Here is a 26262-nt window from a genome sequence, read left to right as displayed (position 1 = left end):
GAGGGAAGTGGGAGGCAGGACGAGAGGGACAGCTCGGGCCTCACCCTCCCCGCCACGTCTCACAGCCTCGGCTGGGGTGAAGGCCCTGCCCAGAAGAGGCTATTCTTTCCAAGTAGGCTTGTCGGCTTTCCCTGCTAGCCAGAGAAAGAAGAATCCTATTCTAGGGAGCTTGTACATCATATCACATGGTTTGGGTGGGTTCTGACCATGTTTTTCCTAAAACCCAGCATAGTTTAGGTCCCTTGTGGAAGAACTGAATTCACTGGAGTTAGTCTCTTGGCTCCATGCGCCCACCCAGAGCCTCACGGAAGCGGCCTGAGGTGCATAAGGCCAACAGTGAGTAGGAAGCCTTCCACAGCAGCTAGATAGGCGCCTGTGTGCGGGGGGTACAGTTATTATCTACTTCATAGATGACAGAAGCACACAAGGAGCACAAAGAGGGTGAGTAGCTTCACCTGGCCGGAAGAGGCAGGGGAGGCATTTAACCCCGCTGCCCGCCATCCCAGGACCTCAACTGAGCTCCCCCATGCAGGGCGCACTTTCCTTGTTCTCTGGTGTAGACGTGGTCAGCCAACTCCATATATTCCTTCACTGCTGGCCAACTCTGATCCAGAAAAATCCCATAGGCTCATTTTAGAAGAGCTAGGAGCGGTTAGCAATCCCAAGAAAACACAGACTTCAGTTTTTGGAATAAATATTGTAAGAAAGAAAAGGGCTGTGTTTATTCACTTACATATTATAGAAGGATGGGACGGGTCTTCTTAAGCCTGGTTCTAAAATGGTTTTTTTTTTTTTTCTTAAATCAAACAATCATAATTCCGAAACCCAGTGAACAGTTAGGTGAGTGTGCTGGCGGGGGTTGAGAAGGTGAGAAGAGACTATTTCCTGCCGGCAAATCCCTTAGACACCGACACCAACGCAGTGGATGAGTTTGTCTGCTGCCTGCACAGCTTTGCCTCTCACCTAGTGCTCCTTGCCTGGAAGCTTCTCAACACACGGAGCGCCTCTGGTGCAACAGCGCCGCACTCCCCTAAGGGGGCCTGAGCGGCGGGTCAGGGGCATCTGCAGGTGCTGAGCGTGCATATCCACGGAGACTCTGCTCTATCTGAACGGGGCATTTTGTGTCTAATTAAATTGTATCAGCAAGGAGTTTCTAGATTATTGGGCATTGAATACCAGCTAAACTTTTAAAACCCATCAGGCTGAACATTATGACACCTTTAGGCATAAATGAGAAGGCAGAACCTTTGGTTTTAGCCAAAGGAGGCTATTCCACATGTTGAGGTTCTTGGTGGACGTTCAGGGGCATTCCCTAGAAGAGCTTTGCTCTGTAGCTGTCACCTGACTTCTAGGCTCTGCCTGTAGCACCTCCTAATCAGCCAGGTTCCCCCAGAGGTGTCCTGGCATCAGCCCATGGAGTTCGTGGAGGCCACACTGGGGAGCTCCTGGTTCAGAGGTCACAGTGGAGCTGGGTTCGAGTGTTGGAGCCCCCTGGATCCACCCCTGGAGCTCTGCAGTCTTAGAACCATTCAGACCACATGACTAATTTCAGCTACTTCTGCTCTACATCACGTCGAGGGGGAGATTGTTTAAAGTCTGATCCGCCTGCATATAAAGCCTCATAGTGGCTCTTGTGGGATCATGGAATTTCCAAGCTGGATGGGACCTTGGAGAGATGTTTATTCCCTTTGCAGATTGACCCCCAAATCTCTGGCGGGGAGGTAGTCAGCAGGACAAAGCATCTTCTCCCTAACCTCTTGCTCCCAAAACAAAGATAAAAGCCACCATGGTGTTTTCTTCTTAGTGCAGAATTGATGAAATCCTTCCTGAACTCTGACGTTTAATTCTTACACCTTGCCCGCACCCCCAACTCTAAAGCTTTCCTCTGCCTGGCGCCTCTCTGATGAAGGATGCCCACGCTGCGTGCCCTTGCCTGTCCCCAGTGCCATTTTGTCATCCATCTGTGTGCTTAACCAGGAGAGTAGAATGATGCGGCCACCTTCATAGGCTTTGACCTAGATGAGGCTGGGGAACCAGGTCCAGGATGGCCTGGAAGGGAAGCAGGGTGGGAGGTGTCGATCCACACTGAGAGCACTGTAGGAGGGCCAGGTGCCGGCTGGGCCAGCAGCTTTGAGGCAGGGCTTCATGGGGGACCCCGTGTGACCTCGTGAGAGTGTAAGAAGCCTGACCTCTGTATCGAGGCTCACCCAGAGAAACGGAACCAGGAGGAGATATACAGGAAGAGATTTTCAGCAGGGAATAGGCTTACACAGTTGTGGGAGCAGGTTATGCAGATCTGAAATCTGAAAAGAGGGCAGGCTGGCAAGAAAGACAGGCTGGAACTCGGGCACAGGATGGAGCTGCCATCCACAGGCAGGGTGTTCTCTTTCTCCTCAGGGAAGCCTCAGCTCTGTTCTGTAAGGCCTTGCTACTGATTGAGTCAGGCTTGCCCAGATTATCTAGGATAATCTCCCTTCCTTCAAGGCCACTGATTGTGGACTTTAATCACATCTACAGAACACCTTGATAAGTACACCTTGATAGCAACACCTAGATTACTGTTGATTGAATCCCTGAGAACCTAGCCTAGTCACTTGTTGACCCATCACAGTGACCCTCCCAACCTCCTTCTGAGGAGAGGCTGTGGGCCGTTTAATGACCCTCAGCTTTGATGATCTGGTTCTGCTTGGGTCTTTGTCCTCTATCACCCGGAATGACTAATCTGGGCAGCACGCTTCTCCTCCTCCAGGAAATTTGTAAGGATCTGAAAGCTTCTGAAAAGCACATCCTCTGAAAAGATCTCCCGCCCCAACACCATATTTCCAGTAGGCGTCACAGACGAGCATCGGGCTGCCCCTGTACCGGCGTGCTCAGACTTCTGTGGTTGTGACTCCCCCATTCTACAGGCCAAATGCCTCTGCCAAGGCCTAATTCCATGCTGTTTGACTCTCATAACGTTCTGCAATTCCTCTGCCGTCAACGTCTAACAAGCTTAGAAGTGTAGCTTTTCAGCCTTCTCCATTAAGGCATTAGGGAAAAAGTCATTTAAGAGTAGGGATTTCTGATGTGGTTTTCTTGGTTCACTTGGTTCTGTTTTTCAGTTGATGGATTATTGCTAGGCCTGAGAGAATCTCCATGAAATAAAATATATGGAGAAGAAAGAGTGTAGACTGTCATTGTAGGTTTTCTTATTCAGTCTTTTCGAACAAAACCCATTCCTACCCTGAATCGATTCATTCATTCATTTATTCATTTATATTTTTTTTAAGTAATCTCTATACCCAGTGTGGAGCTCAAACTCACAGCCCTGAGATGAAGGGTCCCATGCTCTACGGACTGAGCCAGCCGGGTCAGTCCTTCAATCCTACCTTGAAATTCACCAGATCAGGTGAATAATAAAGAGGTCAGATGAGACCAAAAAGTGACTTGGCAATAATTATATTATTATATATGGTAATAATCCATATTATTACTTTGAAAAGCCAACATGTCACATTTTCTATGTGCAACCACTCTATGCTCATTTAATGCCCACAATAGCCCGTTTTACAGATGACAGAACTGAGGCACAGAGCTCACAGATGACCAGACCAAGGTCACAAGCTTTGAAGTGGTGGGGACAGATTCAGGCGCAGGCTGTCTCGCATCAGAATCCAGGCTTTTCACATTTGAATCTACGATGCTTCACCTAAGATGATTTTTTGTGTGTGTGGCCCTTAGTTGTTTTACATAAGGAGGGGGGGTAGTTGCTGCCCATAAGTGAAAACCTACTAAGATGACTTCAGGGCGGGCCTCCCACAAAAGTGCATGGCATGCCGCCCGGGCCACTCCAGGTGCTGCCAACCAGCTAGCGGTGCAGAGCTGTGGCTGCCTGCCTGTGGGTGGCCTGTTCTCTGTGATCCCCAGGTCCTGAGGGGGCAGGGCCACTGGGACACCATTCCCTGCTGCCAGCAGGTTTCCCTGCCTTTCAAGATTTTATTTATTCATTTGTCAGAGAGAGAGCACAAGCAGGGGGAGCAGCGGAGGGAGAGGGAGAAGAGGGTCCCCGCTGAACAGAGCCCGATGCGGGGCTCGGTCCCAGGACCCCGGGATCATGATCTGAGCCGAAGGTGGATGCTTAACTGACTGAGACACCCAGACGTCCCTCCTGCCTTTGAAGACCGAGGCCAGTGGCCCTGGCCTCATAGCTGTAGGCATCTCCAAGGTGTGTGAACCCCTGCACCGAATGCTCTTGTTTGCAGAGCCGGGAGCAGGCCCCCTGTGGGCAGAAACCACCTACCTGCCCGTCCCTGTCCCCTGCTACCGGATGCCAGGAGTCAAGGCTTTAACGCTGTGATGTATTTCTTCCTCTCTTCCACTTCAGGAAAACTGATTTCTCATCATCCAAAAGGAACATGTGATTAATGGGAAGCCTAAAGTGCCTGCCGTTCTTTGATAATTGCTTTTTTTTTTTTTAAACAACTTTATAGCCACGTTCAGAACGTAGTGGATTTCAGGCAGTTTGGAGAGGATTTCTGGTGAGTCAAGGCAGAAAGGTTATTATATGCAAGTGTCATACCTGTGTCCTTAGATCAAAGCGCTGTGTTTTTTTTCCATTGCCCTGGCGGGAATGCTAAAATATATGGATCAACTAGAGTGCTCGTCCATTTTTCTACCTGGCGAAATAAAGTGAAATCTCTGCTAAGAGTCCTTGCAAAAGCAGGAGTGGAGCAGTCAGAAAATGATGTTACTTATTCAGCTCTCAGATACTGTCTGGGAAGGAAAAACATTTCTCGCGCTGTGGGTGAGGGTAACCGTTTGGGGGAAGTATCGTGAGCCGGTGCCTTGCAAGGGGTCATCCGGGGATCTTGATAAAATGCAGAAGCTGATTCTGGAGGTCCGAGTGGGGCCTGAGATTCTGCATCTCTTAACAAGCTCCGGGGGGTGCAGATTCTTCAGGACCTCACAAGGAACTAGAGGAACCCTCCACCCGCCTATGGGAGAGGGACGAGAGAACCCTATGGGAGAGTAACTATGACAATTAATCACTGTCGTGTCGACAGGAACGCTGACATATGTCCTGGTCACAGCATGTCATTTGCAGCTAGGGAGGGGGGTTGCTGAGAAGTCAGACTGTGGAATCATTTGCCCATCAAGCGACGAATTTCTTTTGACCTCCACAAACCCACACCCTCATTTGGGAAGTTGCCTTGTGATCCTTCATGCGATAGCACGGAGTGTAGACTAGCTTGTGGGATGAGACGTCCCGAAGGGGTCTGTAGTAAAGCTACCATAGTCTCGGATAGTCTCATACTTACCAGGGCACAGAATTAGAGAGAGAGGCAGTGAAGAGCAAATCCACAGGCTGTGTGCCATGCCCGCTGCACCTGCCAGCCCACTGACATGGAGCCATCGGCTGTTTGAACAGTATCTCTCTGACTTTGTTTAAAGCTTACCTGGGTGGCCAAGTGCTAAACTGTCTCTTCTGAGACAAACCTGTGCCGAGCCCTGAGCAGCGAACTCACCCTGGCTTATGCTGATTGCTGGTTTCCATGGCACATCTATTGCCTGTGCCTACTAAGTGCAAGCTACCACCTGCGCCAGTTCTTTTTTTTTTTTTAAGATTTTATTTATTTATTTGATAGAGAGGCAGAGAGAGAGCGCAAGTAGGCAGAGCGGCCCACAGAGGGAGAGGGAGAAGCAGGCCTCCCGCTGAGCAGGGAGCCCGACGCGGGGCTCGATTCCAGGACCCTGGGACCATGACCTGAGCTGAAGGCAGCCGCTTAACCGACTGAGCCACCCAGGCGCCCCCCATTCCTCTTTTCTAAAAAGACCCTGATCCATTATTTTTAAGAGCAGAAATGCCAGATCAGGAGTGAATACCCGAGTCCCACTAGGAAGTGATCTTTTAAGTGAACCCAGCTCGTGCCTATTGAAAGGAATGGCATCGCAGTAAGTGGCCGGGAGAGGGCTGCTTAATCCTGTTTTCTTAATTAAATGGCAAAAAGTCCTTTAGAAGCTATATGCAGTGAGGCCAGCTTTCTCTCCCGCTCACCCATCACTGTGATGATCATCTGTTTGTGACAGAGTGGCAGTGGAAATTTTGATGACTTTATTATTCTTTCCGTGCAGGTGAGCTGGTGTAGATATGGGCTGGCATGGTGCCCTATTCTTGTTAGGGCTGATTCCATCCTTGTGGCCAAGTGTAATGTGTCTGTTTTCCCCTCAAACCTGCTCCCCTCCCTATTGCCTTTCGACCTGCTACCTCAGCTGTGGTCCCTAGACAACCAGCAGATGGGCCACAGCCACGAATCCACAGCCTCTGGAAACAGGCACAAAAAGTATTCTCTCCCAAGGGTCTTTCTCCTTTTTTAGAAAGTCATTTTAACTATACTTAAAAAAAAAAAAAAAAAAAAAAAAACAAGCTTTCAGGAATACTGCATGTTGTAGAAGACTGGCAAACAAACCGACATGTTCTATGGGGGGGGCAGGGGGACGGGGAATGTATAAAACTCAGCTTACGTTGCAGCGCGGAGGACCTTGAGTATAGGACTTCACATCCTGGATCTGTACAGCTGGCACTTGGGTGCTACAGCTGAAGGTTTTGTGACCGTCTTTTTTCCCTCGAGGTCAGATTCAGAGCATAGATTCTTGCCAACAAGGGGGACCATGGTGTCGCTGCATTCAGGAGACATTTAGTGAAGGCAGACAGTGGTGCTATTTTGAACTTCTGAAGATAACTCAGACATGCCTCTGCTAGAGGAGCTGTCTGTCTCGTGGGGACAGAGAAAGGGTCGTGCGACACCCCCATGTCACAGTGGGCTGCAGAATTCCAGCAGGGAGGAGAAACTTACTACCAAATCTGCTTTATTGATTGTTTTTTGGGTTTTGGTTTTTTGATGTTTTGTTTTTGTTTTTTTTTGTTTTTTTTTTTTTGTCTTGTTCAGATAGATTAACCATGGTGCAACTTGGTCTGTCTTGGTCTCACAGTGCAAATAGATGGCCTGGAACTCGCAGTTCCAAAGGAGCACAGGAGTCGGGACCAGAAGGAGGGATGGTGCAGGTGGCGGGAGTGAGCAGACGGACGTTCCAGGTGGAGGGGGTCCCCTGATACAGCATCGCCCAAGGAAGGCACGGCAGCAGATGGGCAGGAGAGGGATCCTGCCCTCCAGCAAGCTCAGTAGCATCCCCAGAGCAGAGGAAGCGGAATTGTGCAGTGCAAACACTACAGCCCCATACAAAGCAGCGTCTCCTAGTGTCTGGGCTCAGCAATTCTGAATTACGCTCTTTTGCCGCTGACTCGCTCTGTGACCTTGAGCAACAATCTCTTCCTTCCCAGTCCAGGCCTCGGCTCATCCAGCTGTAAAAAACAAGGATCTCAACATTGACATGCAACGTAGGGCTCTCGCGGCGGCCAGCAAATAAATACGATTTCTATGGTGCTTGGTTGTTGAAGGTTCCCTGACCCCGGTGCACCCGTGGCTCCTCCAGGCTGCGGGGCAGGGTGCTCATGTCTCTCTTGTCCCTTCTGTGTTCCAGGAATAGAGCTGTGCCCCCCCGGAAAACGGTTCATGATCACGATGGTGGCGAGTTTCGTGGCCATGGCGGGGCAGTTCCTCATGCCCGGGCTGGCCGCCCTGTGCCGGGACTGGCAGGTCCTGCAGGCCCTCATCATCTGCCCCTTCCTGCTCATGCTGCTCTATTGGTCGTGAGTACCCTCCCCGCAGGCTTCACCCCCTGCTGCTTCTGCAAACGCTTTCTGAAGGGCGCCCCCCACCCCCGGGGGGGGAGACATGTGAGGCCAACCACTGGGGGCCCGCCCTCCCCCAGCTCCTGACTGGTTTCAGCTTCTGCTTTTTTTGTGAAGGCGTTTTCCTCCTTTATAAAATTTCCTCTCTCAAACCTGGTATCCTGGGAAATGTTGAAACACCCACAGAGATGGGCGGAAGAGAGTGGAGGGAGCCCCTGAGCGCCTTCCACCCAGCTCCGGGAGCCTGCCCTCCCTCAGTCTGTCCGGACGCCTGCTTGCTGGGTTATTTTGATAGGATTTTTATGAATAGATTTGCAAAGGGAGGATTCTTGTGTTGGGAGGGGGGACTACGGAGACGTTCAAGGGGTGATTTAGGAGAGCCCCCTTATCTCCCCTAGATTAGGGACAGGCAGAGACTACAGTCGTGGACCAAATCTGGTCGCCACCTGTTTTGGCAAATACAGTTTTATTGGAACACAGCCATGCCCGCACATTTACGTACGTGTCAGCTCGGGCTGTTTTCACGCTACAGTGGTGTTGCTGAGGAGGGTACAACAGTCTCATTGGCCTACAAAGCCGAATATTTACTCTCTGGCCCGTTACAGGAAGTTTGTCCACCCCTGCTCCTGACGAGTCCACTAGGCCTTCGGGAACCGTGTATAACTTTGGCTTTTGGCTGGCTGGCTGTAGGGAGAAAACAACTGAACACACTAGGCTGGTGGGTGTGACCTGGGCCAACTAGATTTTTAAAAACTCCCCGGAGGATTGATGTTTAGCAAAGGTTGAAAAACCCCCCTCTTGGATAGAGAGATGTTTAGGAAAAAAAATGAGTGTTCAGCCTTTTTTTCTTTTTTTTAATAACGCCTTTCTTTCTTTCCCTGCCCCTCCCTGGCCCTCTTCATGCCAACACTGTCCACACGCGAGTAGGAGCCACTGTACTGTAGAGAATACATACTATTCTTTGTTGCTCTTACTTGGTCACTAATGGAAACCCAACTTCTGGCAAGAAGTCAGTTAGCTTTAAGTGTTCACTGGAGCAGAGAAGGCTCCTTAATTGGGCTTCCTTTCCTAAGGTACCAGGGAGGGGAAGAAAGCCCCTGCCTTTTAGCTTCATGGTGCTGGGCCCCAGCCCCGCCCTGGTAGTAGGTCATCCCACAGAGAAACAGTGGTGAGTGAGGGAACAGGTGCATTTTCCTCCAGAGCCCAGCTCTTGGTTACTGTATCAGAAGAACCTCGCAGCAGCAGGGAGCTAGCTGTAAGGGATGAAGAAAGGCCACCTGCCGGGGAGTCGCTCACTGGGGACAGCTGCCCCCCCCCGTTCCCCCCTCCCCATGCTTCTTGCAGCCTTGCCTGCCAGCTGGGGCTGGACAGCACCACCACCACCACCACCACTCCCCCCCTCCCCCGGCCGCCCCCGCTCCGCGCAGGAGTGGGAGCTGTGCATATTTCAGGACCTCCTGCTCCCTCCAGCAGGGGCTTAGGAGGCAAAGAATGAAATCGTTGCCCAAAACAGGATGGAACGGGCAGTTCTTCCTTCTGTCTTCTAGGCAGTCCTTCCTGTTCCTTCTCTTGCTGCATCTGGAGCGGAACCTTGCTTGTTTTGGAATTCAGAGGCATTTATTTATTTAACAGATGCTCATACCATGTTCATGTCTCACACAAACTGCAAGCCCTGTACAAATAGTAGGTTATTCGGTCTTCATATTTCATCACCCCACCGTACAAATGGCAAAACTGAGGTCACCCAGCTGGCCCTTGAACCCCAGGCCACTCTTAGCCACATGCGGTGCCATCTCCTGCCTTCCCTGAGCTTCTGTCTCTTGTCTCGGACCCCTGGAGCCCCTGGGAGAGAGCCTCTGGCCCTGGGAGAGAGCATTGTTGCCCTAGAGGATCCTCCGTGAGGAGGATCTGACATCCTCCCAGCTGCTGCCCCTCTCACCGGAGCGCCCAAGGGGCCCCGGAGCTGTCTGAGGGCCCCTGGCGGGGGGGGGGGGGGCTGGAGGCCTTGAGGAGGGATGGACACAACCTCCTGGTGGCTCACACTCCAGTAAGAGTTAGGCTTCAAGTCTCCACAGGTGCTATCCCACCTGCCCTGGGTAGGAGGACACCCAGCAGGGAGGAACGGCAGGGAAGGCTTTGGAATAGGTCTGGGGGACTGACCCACATGGTAAAGGACTGGGGTTCCTGTTGATCATGTTGTATTTTTTATTTAAATTTAAAAAGTATATCAGGGTTTAATGGCAGGTAAGACACTCATTTCTTTAAATATACTGTAAAACCTAAGAAAAAAAATTCTTTGAAACTTACAAATGTAAAAACAAAATCTAGTGAAAACGGCAGCCAGGGTGCTTTGATAAGTAAAATGTGTACTCAGACCAGCAGATGGACGGACGTTCCAAGTCACTGGTGCCGTGTGGTCACAGCTCTGGCGCTGCAGTCTGGGGGAGACCAGCTCTACCCAAATATGTAACTGCTATGATCAGCATCAATCATTTTGTATTTATATTATTCTCTAAGGTGCTTGGCACATGTCTGACCTACACTAAGTGCTCATAAATCTGAGCGGCTTTACAGCTACAATCGTATCACCTCTTACCCCGCGTGGAAGCCAGGGTGTAACAGGGGGCAGGCCAAAGAAATCGGTGGTGAGCGACGCATTCCACCTTTGCCTCTAGCCTTGAGAGGCTCCGTAAGGATCACCGGCTTTCTCTGGCCAGCCGCTCTTCCTGCCATTTGTTGTGGGAGGTAGGAAGCCCCTTGCTCCCGAAGGCTCTGTAGCTTGGCAGGATGAAGAGGGCCGCTGGGTAGTGGGGAGGCAGCTGCAGCACAAGCCAGGAGGCCAGCTGTGGATGACAAAGCCCTGACACTCTCGCTTTCCTTTCATGAGCAAGTCTTTATGGTGGGGGCCCAGGGGACCCTACAGAGTACTTGGTACTTTGGGGTCCCTCCAAGAGCAGATGTGGAAGCAAGGACCATAAACCAAACTGCACAACACAGAGTCGCTGTCGCGCAGGGTCTTGGCATGGGAGCAATAAGACAAAGCGGGGAGATTGACCAGAAGGGATCCTCTGGTCCACAGGGTGGGCTGCACTGACACGGACCCTCCAAACACACACCCAGTGCTGGATAAGGTATCACATCAACCAAATATGCCCACGGTGCTGAGCTCCAGTGCCAGAAAGGGGGAACTCCCAGGGCCCAGGCCAAGGAGAACATTCAAGCTGGAGCGGATACAGAGGCAGCCTGCAGGGCAAGGGGACCAGAAAGAGGCCCAGGGAGCTGGAGTCTTAATACCTGTCCCAAGGGCTGGAGCTAAGGCCTCAGGCCCTTTATGCATTTATAACTGAGCTCCTTGCATGAAGCCAGGACTCCAAACTGTCCTGTTCTAATAACAGTATTTGAAAGTCTTTGCCCACCACAGGGACTCAGCTCCAAAGCTGGCTGATGCCTCGGACTGTGGGCAGAAATGATCCACCTCTAAGACATGGAGCCAGGAAGTCTGCACCACCCGTGGCTATGTGTTCCAAATTCTAACCGCTTTGTAAGGCTGAGGAACTGTGAAGCTCGTTGGACCCTCTGGCTCAAGAATGAAACCTCCCACAGAGAGTCACTGGAGACTCACATGGAAGAAAATGCTTACCAAGGATGAACTCACAGCCAAAAATCAGAGTCTATGGGAATCCATTCTAAGGGCCTGAAACTATAAATTGAGGAATTTGCCTCTCAGGAACTCTAGGAAACAGAGCAATCTGAAAACGAAGTTGATTCAAATAATTAACTAAGGTAGTTACCACTACCTCATGCCGAATGCTGTCCTAGCTACTAAGTATTCTAGATACTGCACATACATACGAGCGAAAATCTCTCGTCTTTTGAAATCTGTATTACAGTGGGTATACGGGGGTGGGAGGGAGCCCAGAGACCATAAACCCATACTCGAGCAAATAATATTCTTCCAAATAACCACCACTCTGAAGACATGAAATAAATCAGTGGGGTGGAGAGGAGCAAGTTAGGGTGGTCAGGAAAGGCATTTCTCAGGGAGTGACTTTAGGGCTAACACCTAAATACGTGATCAAAAAGAGGAAGTCACACGAAGTTCTGGGTGGAAAAATAGGCAAGTGGGAAGAGCAGGGCCAAAGCTGGCTTCCACATGGCCTCTTCTGGAAGGGGAAGATGGTGGGTCAGACCACATGTGGCCTTCAGCACGATGGGTTTGTTTTTTGGTTTTTTTTTTTTTAAGATTTTATTTATTTGTCATAGAGAGCACAAGCAGGGGGAGTGGCAGGCAGAGGGAGAAGCAGCCTCCCCTCGAGCAGGGAGCCCGATGCGGGACTCAATCCCAGGACCCTGGGATCATGACCCGAGCCGAAGGCAGATTCTTAACTGACTGAGCCACCCAGGCGCCCCTTAATGGGTTTGTTCTGAAAGCCATGAAAACCCATGGAGGTTTAAATGGGGGAGGAATGTGCTCTGGCAGGTGCTCCAGCAAGGTCTCGCTCTCTGCCACTGGGGCTGGTGGAAGAGTGGCCGAGAGCGGGACGGAGGGAGCCAGTGTGGTGTCTGCCCCCATGGTGGACGGGGTGCTCACCTGGAGAGGCCTGAGTCCAGGTGTGTTTGGGAGCAGCCCCAGTGGGAGATGCTGGCGGGTCCGCTGTGGGCCACAAGGGCAGGAGAGCCACGGCCCAGAATGTTTCCTGGGGGCGGGGGGACAGGGCTCTCTGTGGCACGGAGGCCCCGCGGGGACTGGAGCAGCAATCCTGTCCTGAGGGGAGACCTCGAAGAGTCACAGAAACGGGGTGACTAGCTGGCGAGAGGGAAGGTCTGATCTTGAGTCTTGAGGGCAGTGGGGGAGGCCCTGCAGATAGCTGGGAGCCCTGAGGGAAACACAGCCCGTTTGGGAGGGTGCGTTTCGTACTCCCCAGGCGGGATGCGGCCGGCAGGTCAGGAGGTTGCCAGCCACCAAGGAGAGAAGACAGTCCCCTAAAGATGGGGGCACACCGCATCCCGGGGGCCCCACAGGGAAGCACCAGCTGGTCAGGAGGCAGAAGGAGAAGGAGGGAGGGGAACGGGGGGGGGGGGGCAGGAGGCTTCCCTGCTGTTTCGGCCGGAAGAAAGGTGTGAGGCGGGGTAAGCAGGCCCCAGGTTGGCTAATGTGCGTAATTTCTGCAGGCTCTGGGGCACAGGCCTGTCCCTGGTTGTCTGGCACCTGGCTCTGGGGTGACTAGAGCCGGTGGACAGTGGCCAGAGTGTGAGAGCCCACAGAGGAGGTGGTGAGGGTGTGGGCTCTGATCAGTTGGTTTGTCCTTGAAAGGTGCGCACACACTGAATTGTTGGCTATTGCTAAGACTTAGCTAACCTAGGGCGGGGGGGGGGGAGGAGGGGCGACAGTCTTCCCTCCCAGAAACCTCAGAAAATGCAGGAAATAAAAAGGCATGATTAATCCGCAGCCCTACAGCAGCTCCAGGGTTACAGAATATTCTGGAACGAAGTGAGCCAGTCAGGAGGAGGTGGCAGCAGCCGAGGTATGATGCACCCAGGGGCCGGCCGGGATTGGACAGGGGGTGTGGTGAGTACAGGTGGATCCCGGGGAAGACATGGCGCGTGAGTGATTGGGGCCCCAGCGGGTGAGCCTCCGGAAGAGATTAATGTCCTTGCATGTGCTGCCTGGGGATGCTGCTGACCCCCGGGTCCAGGCGGGACCAGCTGCTGGCCCGCGGGGCTTAGGTGGAGGAAGAGCTTCAGGGGCTCAGTGGCCTGAGACAATGAAAGGATGTGCTCGCTGGGATGCTGGATGCTTTGCAGAGTCAAACTTAGGCACCTCATCAGGAAGCAAGAACAGAAGAGAGCCTACTGTGAAGAGTTCTCACCTGAATGAGAATTCTGGCAGAGGTAGTGGGTGACTCCACAGACAGTGCCAGTGCCTGAGGCTCAGATCCCCACGGTCTTTGTCCCTCAGCACACCAGAGCCTGATAGAAGCACTTGCTCAGTCATTTCGCTTAGAAAGGAAGAAAGGGCAGCAGAGCTTCAGGGGTCATCTAGAAGGAACTCATATCAGCCTGTCCTTTTTCCAGAATAAATGTGGACTTCTTCCGGGGTCACAGAAAACAAATGGGGTTGGGGGAGGGGGAGAGTGCAGATTCAGTATCCAAAACACCAGATGAAGGGAGAATCTAAGAGAACCTCTGCTTAGATGTGCTGCTAAGTGGCAGGTGAGCCCAGAACGGACGAAGGGGTGCTTGCAGGGCGCCTGGGTGGCTCAGTCATTAAGCGTCTGCCGTCGGCTCAGGTCGTGGTCACAGGGTCCTGGGATCGAGCCCACGTCAGGCTCCCTGCTCCGCGGAAAGCCTGCTTCTTCCTCTCCCACTCCCCCTTTCTTGTGTTCCCTCTCTCGCTGTCTCCCTCTCTGTCAAATAAAATCTTTTAAAAGAAGAGAAGGGGTGGTTGCAAGGGCTGCCGCTTTCTAATTGCACAAAGTGTATAAAAGCTGTCCCTGTCGGTGGGCTGCAGCCTGCCCCAGGACACACAGCTCGGGGACAGAGTGTCCTCCTCGTGCAGGGCACAGCCTGGGGCAGTGCGTTTGGGGCTGCAGGTCTGCATTAAGTGAGACCGTCTTAGAAAACCATGGTGTGGACAGTCAGGAAGCTGGTACACAAAGCAGGTGGCATCAGGTTTTCTGGGGGGATCTGACTAGGGGAGACTGACCCAGAGGGAGGAGGCGGTGGAGAAGGCGCCACGGGCTATCTGCCTCACGTATTTGCAGAGCACAACATGAAGTAGGAATTGCAAGAGATGAAGATGTCTGTGCCGCTCTTCCAAAATGTTGGTACGTGACCTCACCACACCTTCAAATATAAACTCATGCTGCCGAGTCCTCGCGATTATTCATAAAAACAAGCGTGTGCACGTCAGCTTTGGCCTCGGTGCATGCTGGGGGGCCGTTGTGATGCCGACTCAGGAAGGTCCCCAGTGAGAACACCCACCCTTCTTCAGGCAGCATTGGCTGGGTGTGGCGGGGTCATCGTGAACCCAGAGGACACCGTCCTGCCCCGTGGAACAGCTCGGCCAGGAGGAGAAACATCACATGGTTCACAGGCCGGGCCGCCTCTGTGGCAGAGGCCCCGTGATGGACCCTGATTTGAACATGTCTTAACATTTTAGGGACGCTTTTCCCAAGATCAGCTGCAAGCTTCTGTGTGTGACACTATAGTAACCATTAACCCTTGGATTAGGTTGGTGGGTTTATTCCTGTTTTTAGCTGGGGGAAACCAGGGCATCAAAAAGCTTCACCAAAACACTCAAAAGTGTGAGAAAGTCACTAAAAGCTGGTTTTCGAACATCAGTGGTTCTCATTGTGTGGTCCCTGGACCAACGGCCTCATCAGCACCTGGGAACGTGTTTGAAACACAAATTCTCATGCTCCACCCCAGGCCTACTGCCTGGGTCCGAATGTCTGGAGTGGGGTGCAGGTCTGTGGCTTCAGAAGCCCTCCAGGGGATACTGACGAGCACTCGTGTTCAGGAAGTGGGGTGGGTACACCACAGAATAGAGGCCAGATGTCTGCTCATGGACTGAGGGACCCGGTAGCCCCCCCCAAATAAAGATGGTGTCAAAGCATAAAGAAGATCTGAGTCAGCTGTGGAGGAGTCACACTTCTCGCAGGAAGAGGTTTCTCGGTCCTGCAGGGAAAGGAAACAGATGCCATCGTTGAGGATCAATGAGATGTCATGCAAGGACTGGCTGTCTGATCCAATTCCACTGCGGTGAGCAAATTTGTCTTACCGTCTCAGATAGCAGAAGTCAGAGATATTCCCGGAACGGATGAAAGAAGGCCGAAAAATCTGGGTCCTGGATCTAACAATTTTATCCGCACTATGAGAACATCAACCTAGATGCATGTGTGTTTTGGAGTCTCAAGTTACAGCCTGTGCTGAAGGGTAATGGGAGGGACAGCTTTCTCCCCCGTCACTGTCCTGTCCTCTGAGCAGGTTCAGTGGGGGGGGCATCCTGTGAGTTTTTGCCTTCGGTGCGACCTTCCACCCCCGCGGGAGAGCTTTGGCTACAGTTTTCTTTTACTCTTCTCCAAGACCGTTAGACAGGTACCTAGTTAGGGAGGATTCTCATCTTGTACTCACAGAACGTGGGTTTTTTTTGCGTGAGCTGCTTCGAGAAAGACAGACACGCTGGAAATGTGTGAAGATGGTGAATTATTAACCGTGCTTTGTTCAGCTGGAGTTTCATCCTAACGAGAGAAGAAGTGCTGTTGGCAATCAGCGTGATCATCAAAAGCATCTGGGAAGGCAATGAGAAGGAGATAATAAACCATATGGGAAATAATCAGGAAATAAGAGAAAGATCAAGCTGCAGTACAGAACACTGAGAATAAGTAATAGTATCAATTCCCTGAATGAAAGATAAACCTTGAGACAGGAAAGAGAGCACGCTGTCCTAAGGAACTCACAGGGTAGAGGAGTAAAACAATTAAAACTCTTGGGAAAAAGGTATGTGCTAAAGGGGATTTTAGTTTTTAAAAATTTCAAGAAAAAAGCCTTTGTAAAACATTTAAATGGCCTCGGGTTACATATCCAGCGTAAAAATGTACTAACAGTTCCAATATGTAAATGGTCCTAAATATCATTGGCTCTTTTCAAATATCAGAGATATTTTGGACAGAATAATACTCATTTTTAACATTTCTGGAGGGTTTGCTCCGAGCCAGGCACCGCCAAGCACTTTCAATACTTTGGCCCCTTGGATCCTCCTGGTGACCCTCTGAAGGAGGTACTAGGAAGGCCTCTAGTACAGATGGAGAAACTGAGACACGGGGCTATTCAACAGCTTGCTCTGTAGTCCTAGAACTGGTACCTGGAGCCGAGGCGTGAAAGCCAGAAAGCAAAACCCAGAGCCAGAATGAGGACCAGTAGCCTCTCAGTCATTGTGCTAGTGGTGCTGCTGGGCCCCGGGGGTGGGACCCAGCATGCCGGGAGGATAGGGAGGGCCCTGGCCCCCCAAGAGCACCATGCGTGGGGCACAGAGCAGCCTTCTCACCCGGGGCGGGGGTGGTCTTCTCTTCTAGCTCCTCTTGTTATTTAGCATTTCCCTAACGTGTACAAAAACATTTCTTAAAATCATTGGGCAATCAGTACCTTCCCTAATGGGACCTCCATAAAAATGTGTTAAGTGGGTGAATTGATTTTGCTTTTTGTCATTGTTGATTTTAAAAGACCTCTTAAAATTGTGTGTGTGTGTGTGTGTGTGGGTATTCATTCCCGCGATTATCAGTCTTTTTTCTTGGCCACACACACTTGGGGACATAGTACCTTCTTCCATCAAAAACAGCTTTATTTCAGAAGCCGGTCAAAGTACCACATGCTGCAAACTCTATTACTGGTAAAGGAAGGGCTGCAGGGCTCCCAGCACAGCAGGAGGGAAACTGAATTCAGTTCTACCAACAGTAAAGTCACACGAGAAAATCTTTTCCTCAAAGGAAAGTGGCAGAGGTGAATCATAAAAAGCATATAGCCTCTGGGAGCTTGAAAATCTGCAATAATTATTTTTACAGGTTATCAGATAGTTAATTTGGAGGGACTTCTAGGAAATTTAAAGCCAAAAAAGAAATTTACTCAAATCCTATTTGTCAGCAAATTATCTAAGTGAGGGGAAGATTTGGTTAGTCCTGACCAAGGCAAGTGTATAAATAAAAATGGTAGCCCACATTTCAATCTTAACAATTGAATGAGCAATTAAAAGTGAGATCAAAATGTTCTCCGACTTGCTGTTCGGGGATTTGCTAATGGCATGGAATTTTAGGGAGGCCTCAGGCAAGAGGCTGCCCCATTTTTAACTTCTGAGTCTGCAGAGAGTATGTAAAAAATAATAGGAACCCCTGTGGTCAACAAAACTGCTTCCAAGTCCAAGTGGAGAAAGACCTGTGAACGTGGGAACATGTGGCCCTTCAATACCATGTCCTCTGTCAGGGGATGTAGCCTCTGCTCTTTAGAGGCCAATGTTACCAGCTCCTTGGTCCTCACTGTCCGCACACCTAGGATGTGCTCCGACATTCCATCTTGCTACCCTGTGGAAGCTGGAGGATCACAGAGTCTTGAAACCAGGCCGAATGCAGGGGGCCGATGTGCACATGTGTGCATGTGTGTGCACTCCGGGACGGGTGTGTTTAGTGGGAGTGGTGGGGACAGAAAGCGGGTAGACTGGTGTCTAGTGATAACTGCTCAGTGTTTGCCCCACTCACTGTTCACTGGCAAAAGTCCACGTAGATGGGAACAGAGTGAGGCCGAGGGGCCCAGCCCCGTCAGCGGTGTGGGGGGGGGGGGCTCTGGCAGAGCATATGTCTGGTACTATAAGAAGTGGAGGTCCCAGACAGATCAGTCTGACCTCACTCCATCGAGACTGTTTCTGTTGAGGTTGGGAGGGGTAAGTGTGCTAATGGCAAGAAGCTGCTTTCCAGAGCTGGGTCCGAGGTCAGGGTAGAACCGGCAGGGCCCCCCCTTGATGACAAGCCAATGAATTTGTGGCCTCCGTGGGCTCCTTTATCATCAAGATGGAAGCCAGCAGATCAGGAGAAGCTGAGTCCCGGGAGAAGGTTGACCGGACTCCCTGGACAAACTGCTGATACAGAGGTGCCAATAAAATAAATAAAAGGTTCAGAGAAAAGAGGATATGAAGAGACAGAACGTGGAGAAAATTAACCCAGGTACACTCAAGGTTCCAGAACGTTTTTAGGTGAATTTTAAGCCTTCATGTTTAGAATGTGAACTGAGGAATATTTTAAATTTATCCCAACTGTAAGATATTCTGGACTGCTTATTTAAAAGGCTAGCTCTAAAGAACATTTTCAGTACTGACTTCGTTCCTCCTGGCAAAAACCTGAAGCAGCATTAGAATATTTGTACAGTGCATGGCTATGATCAGCATCTTTTTTACCTTTAAGAAGAAGGCGATGGTTGCCATTAGCCTCATGAAATAAATCCATGCAGAGAATGTTGGTGCCGGGGTAAGGCCTTGGTGTCCTTCCACAACCCCTACCCTGCTCTACAGATGTGGGGAAACTGAGGCCCGGAGGGTTAAGTGATTTGCCCAAGGTCACAAAATGTGTATAATCCCGGGGCTCGCGATGTATTCCCTCTATAATTTTTCTATAAGGGAAGAATTACGTCATTTAGGTATATACCGTTTTAGAAAACATCAGAGACACAAAGTTATGAGTTTATGTGACAAGTGGGATGGCCATTTAATTATGAAAGAATTTTATATTCTATAAAGAGATTTACAAGAAGAGTTATTTGCCTCAGGATATCTTTGGGGTTTAACCATCCTAAAAGCCAATTATTTTAATTTTACTTAATTTAAATTACTAAGTTTAACCCAAATCATGTGAATTTTTGTTAAAAAGAGCTAATTTGTATTCACTTGCTATCCCCTGAATTGAACCGACTTAACCTTTATTTATATCTATACCAGACAAAACTAAACTTTAAAAAAAAAAAATCCAAGTGAAAGCTTATCTATGGGAACGAAGCCTATATTTTTGTAAGAGCTTTGGACCAGAAACTTAAGATATTCTCCCAACTTGTATTTCATTCAATTCTGGACTTTGCTCTCATTTATTAAATTTTGAGACTCTTTTCAGAATTTCATAGCACTGTGATACTTGGTAATACCTTCAAGTATCAACAGCTAGAATCACCTCTTTAAATCAGAAGCACCCTTAGTATGGTCTGAGATGCTTTTTACATCCACGCTCAGGGAAACTTTGCTTCTACAAAGCCTTCCATGACTCATCTGTGTCCTTCCCTCTACACTGGATGACCTGTTGGAGGGAAGATCTTACCCTGTAAGGCAGCTATTAATTGACATGTTTTTCCTGCTGGCAGGTTGATCATGCCCCGTACACACTGATTCCATGAATGATGGATATTGACAGTGTGAAAGCGTACCTGTCCACACACGTATCACTCAAATTTAATACTTCAGGAGAACAAACAACTCGAGGATAAAATTAATAGAATATAAGCTGTTAATCTTAACTTTCTTTCTGTTTTTTCCTTTATGAATAAATATTCTAGGACAGTTAAAGCATATAGATATGCTTTTAATGCAGAGAATTGCCAAGTTGGTGTCTTATCTGAGCAGGTGTTAAATGAATTAGCAAGAAGACAGCCTAGATAGTATACTTGCCAGTGTCTTGTTCTCCAACTGGGTAGAAGGAATGCTTGGTTTTATCTTTAAATGTCAAGGAAAAAAATAGTGACTTCAGTATTAGGAAAGGATCACAGTATTGAGTTTCAATTACTGATGCTAGGTGTGAAAGAGATCCGTGAATGGGAAATCAGGTGGGCTTAAGACTTAGCCAAATAACAGAAGAGGCAGAAATGAAGGCAAAGACAGGAAAGTACATCAGAAACAACACATTACTATTAAATCTAGAGGACTGTGGTCTGAAAAGCATGTGGTGAACCAGGGAGTGCAAGAGAGAAGAAGCAGATAGGGTTCTCCTTGTCTGAATGGCACGCAGACACACAATTTGAAGAACAGCCGTTTAGTGGTAGCAATTAGGAGAACATGGAAAATTTATCAGCCTTGACACAGTAACATTGTTTACGTGATACCACTGAGAAAACGGTTCCATGTAAATAAATTTTCCATATAACTCGTCAAGAGTCAGCACTTTAGTGTAGCTATCTGGTGGGCATCTTTCTAAAATAGACTTTCCTGCTTTTTAAGCAATGCTATAAACATAGCGTGACGTGGAGAAAATAATACTGGTCTAGAGATCTAAAGACCAAGGTCCAGGGCTGAGCCTGCCACTGTACCCTCCCCCAACCCCAGGAGGCACGGTAGGGGCTCAGTCCATGTGCTTTGTCTGGAGGGGCTGAGTTGAGTCAGAGACCTCACTCTGACTCTGAAGTTCATTTTTTATAACTTTGCCTTTTCTTGGTGGGTGTTTAGAGGGTTTGCGTACGGCATCAGGCACATTCCAGTAGTGTGAGCCTTTGTGGTGTGTGAACTGTACCACCCGATTGAGATTGTGCCCCTCGGCTCCGAACGGCCTGTCCTCATTCCTGTCTGCGCTGGGGCTTTCAAACCTAGAGCACGGGTGTCTGAGTGGGAACCTCAGTCGGCCTTTCAGGGCATGGCCTCCGAAAGCTCCGTGTGATTGAGTCAGAGGCCCTTTTCACATGATTGCTGTTCCTTGGCTTTTTGTTGAATAATTGAGGCCACAGGGTAAGTGACCGATAGGTTGATGGTTTTATGATGTTCCAAGTTCATGCTGGAAAATGATGTTGCTCAGGTTGTTCTGAGGTTGGGTCAGCCTTGTGTCAGGTGGCCCCAGGTCACAAGTAGGAAGTTAGTGTGGGTTTGATCCAGGACCTCAAGATAGAAACCACTGTGCACACATTTGTGGGGGATGGTCTCTGGGCCACCTGGGAGCAAACATGTGCCAGTCTGGAAGGAAGGGAAATTTTGAGGGTGAAACTGGCATTTTTCACTGAAAGTAGGGGCAGTGTGATCTAGCAGAAGAAGCACCAAGATATGTAAGCATACAAGTGCCCAGAGTGTGATTGGAAGGATTCGCCCCCATCAGGCAGCTGTTAGCCCCTAAAGGGGGGACGAAGACCATGTAGGGCACCAGGTTTGGGGCAAGGGGTCCAGGAGGGCTGCACTATTTTATTATTTTTTAAGATTGTATTTATTTATTTGGGAGGGAGCAAGGAGGGGCAGAGGGGGAGAGAGAAAGAATCTGAAGCAGACGCTGCACTGAGCACAGAGCCTGACACGGGGCTCCATCCCACAACCGCGAGATCACAGCCTGAGCCAAAACCAAGAGTCGGACGCTTAACAGGCTGAGCCACCCAGGTGCCCCTATTTTCATTTTTAAGTAGAGAATGGATCTGTGATTTGCTTAATGAAAAATTAATTCCATAGCCGAAGGCTTTGATCCAGCGTCCCCAGCCGTAGCGCAGTGTGGAGGGTGGCTCGCCTCTGACCGAGACCGTCGGGTGAGTGGACAGAGCGCCACCTGCACGGCCCACTCCAGGCAGGTGCTCAGCAGACGCCACCTGCATGGTCCGCGTGCAGCTCCACCATCGCCTGTCCCAGATTCTGAAGTGTCCAAGACCCGTCCCGTCTTCTTCAGCTACTCAGCATCGGATACTTGATGCTTCTGCCGTGAAATGTATGTGTGTTCTGGAGGAGCAGTGCCTGAAGACTCAAAATGCTCACATCCATTCTGTCTGGTTCTGCCTCCGGCGAGGTCAAGCCAGCACCCGTCTCATTGCCAAGTGAGTTAAGCAGCGAGGTCTTTGGATTTCAGAACCTTTGGGATTCTGGAATTGTGACTACGGGATCATGGACCTTCTAACCATCCTGAACATAGTTTGGAGAAGGCCTCAGAACAATCCATCGTCTGCCTCGGGCCGAGAGGCCCGTCAGCCCTGTGATCCTCAGCAGGGGAGAGATGAGGTGTCTGCCTGGCACTGCCCCTCCTCCGCCCTCACTCGCTCCACGCTCGCTTGCTGTGTGGGGGTTAGGACCAGAGCAGCTAGAGTGGAGCTTTGCCCACATCCTTCCAGCAGAAGCCCTAGGGCTCGTGGAACCACCTGGCTTGGAGCGATCACAGCCTGAACATCTCTCTAGTCGTGGGTTCAAATCCGGCTCTGCCACTTGAGAGCTGTGTCATCTGGGCCGGATACTTATACTTTCTTTGCCTTGGTTTCCCCATCTGAACAAGAGGAATAATAATAATACTACCACATAGCAAGCTTGAAAGAATTAAATCCTTCCAGCTTTCGAAATGTCTTGCTCGGCTCCTGTGGGCTGAGGCAAGCCATTGGCCCCGTGGACGCTTCCTTTTCCCAGACCCACAGGCGCAGGCCATTGCAGAACTACCTCCTAGAGAAGCCACTGTGGCTTTTATGCCTGGGTACCTGGCGTGGTTGCAGAAGTCACCCTCAAGGAAACTTTCTTACCATCTGCACGGGAGGGTGCACCAGGCAGACGCAGCCTCCTGCTGCCCACCGTGCTCTTTTATTTTTGCTGAAAATGATCAATTTCTCTAAGGTTCTGCTAAATTCCTCCTAGGTCCTGGGCTGTTGGCTGGCTTTTTAATTTGCATGGTGTTATTACATTATGTACTTGTCAGAAGAGATTTCATTAAGCTCCCATAATATGGCCACACGGCCCATTATCCAAACTAGAAAGCCATCTGTGGGCTTTCTCCTAGGCCGATAGTCCAGCGAATTCTTTATGGCTTTGACTTACTTTGACTTACTGTGACTTACTTTGTAGTAAACTTTAAGTATGTGGTGGGCCTCATAAAACTTCATCATTCCATGCAAGCACCCTCTGGGCTTGTGGCATTCTGGAACACCCGAGGAAGCATCGCTAGAACAGTACGTCCCGAGCTTCTGTCACCTGAGCGCTGTCTGGGCGTGTGAGGTTTCTTTGCCACATCCACCAAGGTTAAGGATATGGGCTGCTGAGGCAGACTGCCTGGGTTCAGCTAAGCTCTGCCGCTTACCGGCTCTGGAATCTACACGATGTACTTGAACGTGCTGTGCCTGAGGGTTCTCGTCTGTGAAATGGTAGTGATATCACTACCCCATTACAAGCTTGAAGGTATTCTGTACGCGGGGAACGTGCGGAAGAGTGCCTGATGGTTGTAAATCCAGTCCTAGGGAAGGCAGTCTGCGATGCTCTTGGCCACCGGAAGCAGGGCTGGGTGGCTAATGGGAGTCAGCCCCTGTTCTCATGTCCAAATCTTCTGGGAGAGCGCTGTGTCTTCATTGCAGTTCCTTCTGGTCGGATGGCTACCACTCATTAGACTCCGTGGTGCTCAGGAGCCTCCACTACCTGGGCCCTGCCTCTCTGCCTCTCCTCATCTCTTCTCAGCTCACACCCAGCCTTCCCGTTTTACCAGCTTGCAGCCCCCCAGACACAGGCTGTTTCATGGCCCTGCGCCTCTTCTCGGGATCCTGTCTCCACACACCCCACCACATGCTGCACCTGCCCATCTCCTGAGAAGCCCAAACATACCACCACCCTCCAAAGTCTTCCCCGGCACCCCTTTCCTACAACTGCCCACTCTGGTTCTTGGCCTCAGTTGTGTCCCATACTGTACAGACTTCTGTCCAAATCACTGGTAAATCGTGTGCGTGTTTACTTACTTTAGTTGTCTATCTACCTATTTATATATAGAGATCTCCTCCTATGTTGGAGGACTCTTAGGTTGAGGTCAGGGATGTATCCATGTGGGATGCATCAACACATAGTAGAAAAAAATAATCTGGTGACAGAATGTTTGAGCTCCAAAAGAGACCCGCACCCACTTCTTAAATCCGAAGATCATGGCATGCCTTTGCAAATGGTGCTGTCCTTGAGCCCTCTTTTACAAGCTTTGCCATTCTCAAAGATTCTCTAGGAAGAAACTTGCTCGTTGTCATTTCTCATAAGGGTGTTTATTTCTTCTTACTGATTTTTAGTTATCCAAAGTCTGTTGTCTTTAAGCACGATTTGGGGGTGAGAAAAAAAATGAGTGATAGAGGGTGACAGGGCCGTCAGGAGTAGGGCAGCATCCCTGAGACCCGAGAGCCCATGGGCCACCAAATCGCACATGACGCTTTCCCCATGGAACCCTGGTCTCCGTCTGTGGCTCTGAAACCTGGGAAGAGCTGAGCTCCGCCCCCCCCACCACCACCTGCTGGGCTCTGGGCCTTGCTCTTCCTGCATTGAGCACCTTTATGGTCTTGATTTTCAAATTCTGTTCCCGGCTGTGGAGTTTGTTCCATAAACATTTGATGTAAATTACTTTAAATTACTTTTAAAAGGACCCCAAACTTTCTCGTATTGTAGACCATATTTTACACTTCAGAGATCACCTGCAAAACATCTTGTGCTGTCAGAGGAATATATGAGCTGGTTTTCTGAGGTTTAAAAAGATTATTTAAATCTTTAAAAAGATTCTCCCAAAGTGGCTAAGCATATTTGGACCACCTGTGAACGTGCCCTGCTGAAGAAGGCGGCAGCTCGGCAACTGGTGTTGGCAACAGGGCCCCCTGCCGAAAGGCACCCCGAAGTCCGGGGGGCTCCCGGGTCCAGTATTCAGGCCATCGCCATGTGGAGCCTCACTGGGCCCAGTAGTCAAGGGCCATGGCAGGTGGCCTGCCTATAGGCTGTCCTATGGGGCATCTGGAAATTGGGGATGCTTCTGGACTGGACTGAGGCTGTCTATCCAGCCTCCCCAGCATTGTTTATAGAAGCGCCTCCGATCCACACAGAAGGCCCCTGCCATCACCCACCAGGGGCCCGGCTACTCAGAGTGGCCCGCGCCTGGAGGGCTGCACCCAAACCAGGACCTAAAATCTACAATCAGAGGAGCAGCTGAACCCACTTCTCAGTGCTCAGTAACTTGATCAGACAGCTTAGAGAAAGTACAACACGGAAAATAAGCTTGATTTCATTGTTGCGTATGGGATCCCGCCTGAACAAACAGAAGATTTGCAAGCCAGTTTCTGGATTACTTTAATTAGAGGCTCTCCAGAGCTTGCAGGGCTGCTGAGGGGTAGTTGCAATGCTAACTTCTTAGCCACATCAGTCATGATTCCTTGATACTATATAACCAAAATAAAATACGGTGATGACCAGAGGGTGGGGGGGCTGGTTTCCAGCTTTTACTTTCCTCCCTGTTAGGGGTGGCTCCTCTTCTATAGGAAAGTTCAAAGGGAATACGACCACACCTGTTCCTGCACGAGTTGTCTGTGGCTGTTCGGGCACATGGCAGAGTTGAGGAGTTAACCACAGAGACCTCGCAGGTCCGCAAAATCTAAAATATTTACTGATACTGTCCAGGAGAAGTGAGCTAACCCCTGCTCCAGACAGGCACCCTGTTCTCTTTGATTGACTTGTAAATACTGTCATAAAAGTAAACTTACAAAATGCACTGATAGTAAAACACTAGTGGTTTTTTTTTAAATTGGGACTCCTTACAAGGTCTCATTCTAAACACAAACAAGGAATCTGTTGGCTAATAAAACTTGAAACCTGCTGTGTTACGTGGTGTCACTTCAGAGAGATGTGACATGCAGTTAGCAGCAACATGAAAGTAATTCTATAGGTAAGTCCTGTGAAAGCCGTCCCATGTTCGAAAACTGAAGATAACTGTCCGGTTGCTCACATTGGGCATTTTTTTTAAACTTAAAATCATTCTACTAATATTTGGTTTTTGTGACAAAATATAACAAAAGCAGCGCTTCAACAAACTGCTTAAACTTGCTGTAGAAATCCGTAGTTAGTGAAAAGTTCACACTGATTTCTTGACACAAATGGTAGGATTGTTGTTCCTATCTGCCGTGTTTTGAAAGTCATCATTTTTATACTTTCTCAAAAAAAATTTAGACCCCTTCCCCTGCGCACAGTTTAGCTTCTCTGGTTCGGCTCATGAGCGTCCTGAGCATTCACTGGCCATTACTTCACGTGGGTGGGAAGTGAATGCCACCCACCTGTGAAGCTTCCAGGC

At 49.8% G+C, this 26262-nt stretch overlaps 1 protein-coding gene across 1 annotated transcript in view; it reads left to right on the top strand.

The window, feature by feature from the left end:
- Positions 1-26262, top strand: part of SLC22A23 (solute carrier family 22 member 23) — a 169237-nt gene that overhangs the window by 118026 nt on the left and 24949 nt on the right. The window contains exon 4 of the mRNA XM_028122846.2: positions 7519-7687. Coding sequence (XP_027978647.1) covers positions 7519-7687 — 169 coding nt within the window. The remainder of the gene's footprint in view (positions 1-7518; positions 7688-26262) is intronic.

Source organism: Eumetopias jubatus, unplaced genomic scaffold (genome assembly GCF_037043125.1).
Source record: "Eumetopias jubatus isolate StellerSeaLion01/CBP00866 unplaced genomic scaffold, mEumJub1_p1.0 scaffold_6, whole genome shotgun sequence".
NCBI lineage: Eukaryota > Metazoa > Chordata > Mammalia > Carnivora > Otariidae > Eumetopias > Eumetopias jubatus.
The sequence above is the reverse complement of the archived record's forward strand: the minus strand, read 5'-3'. Positions and strand labels throughout refer to the sequence as shown.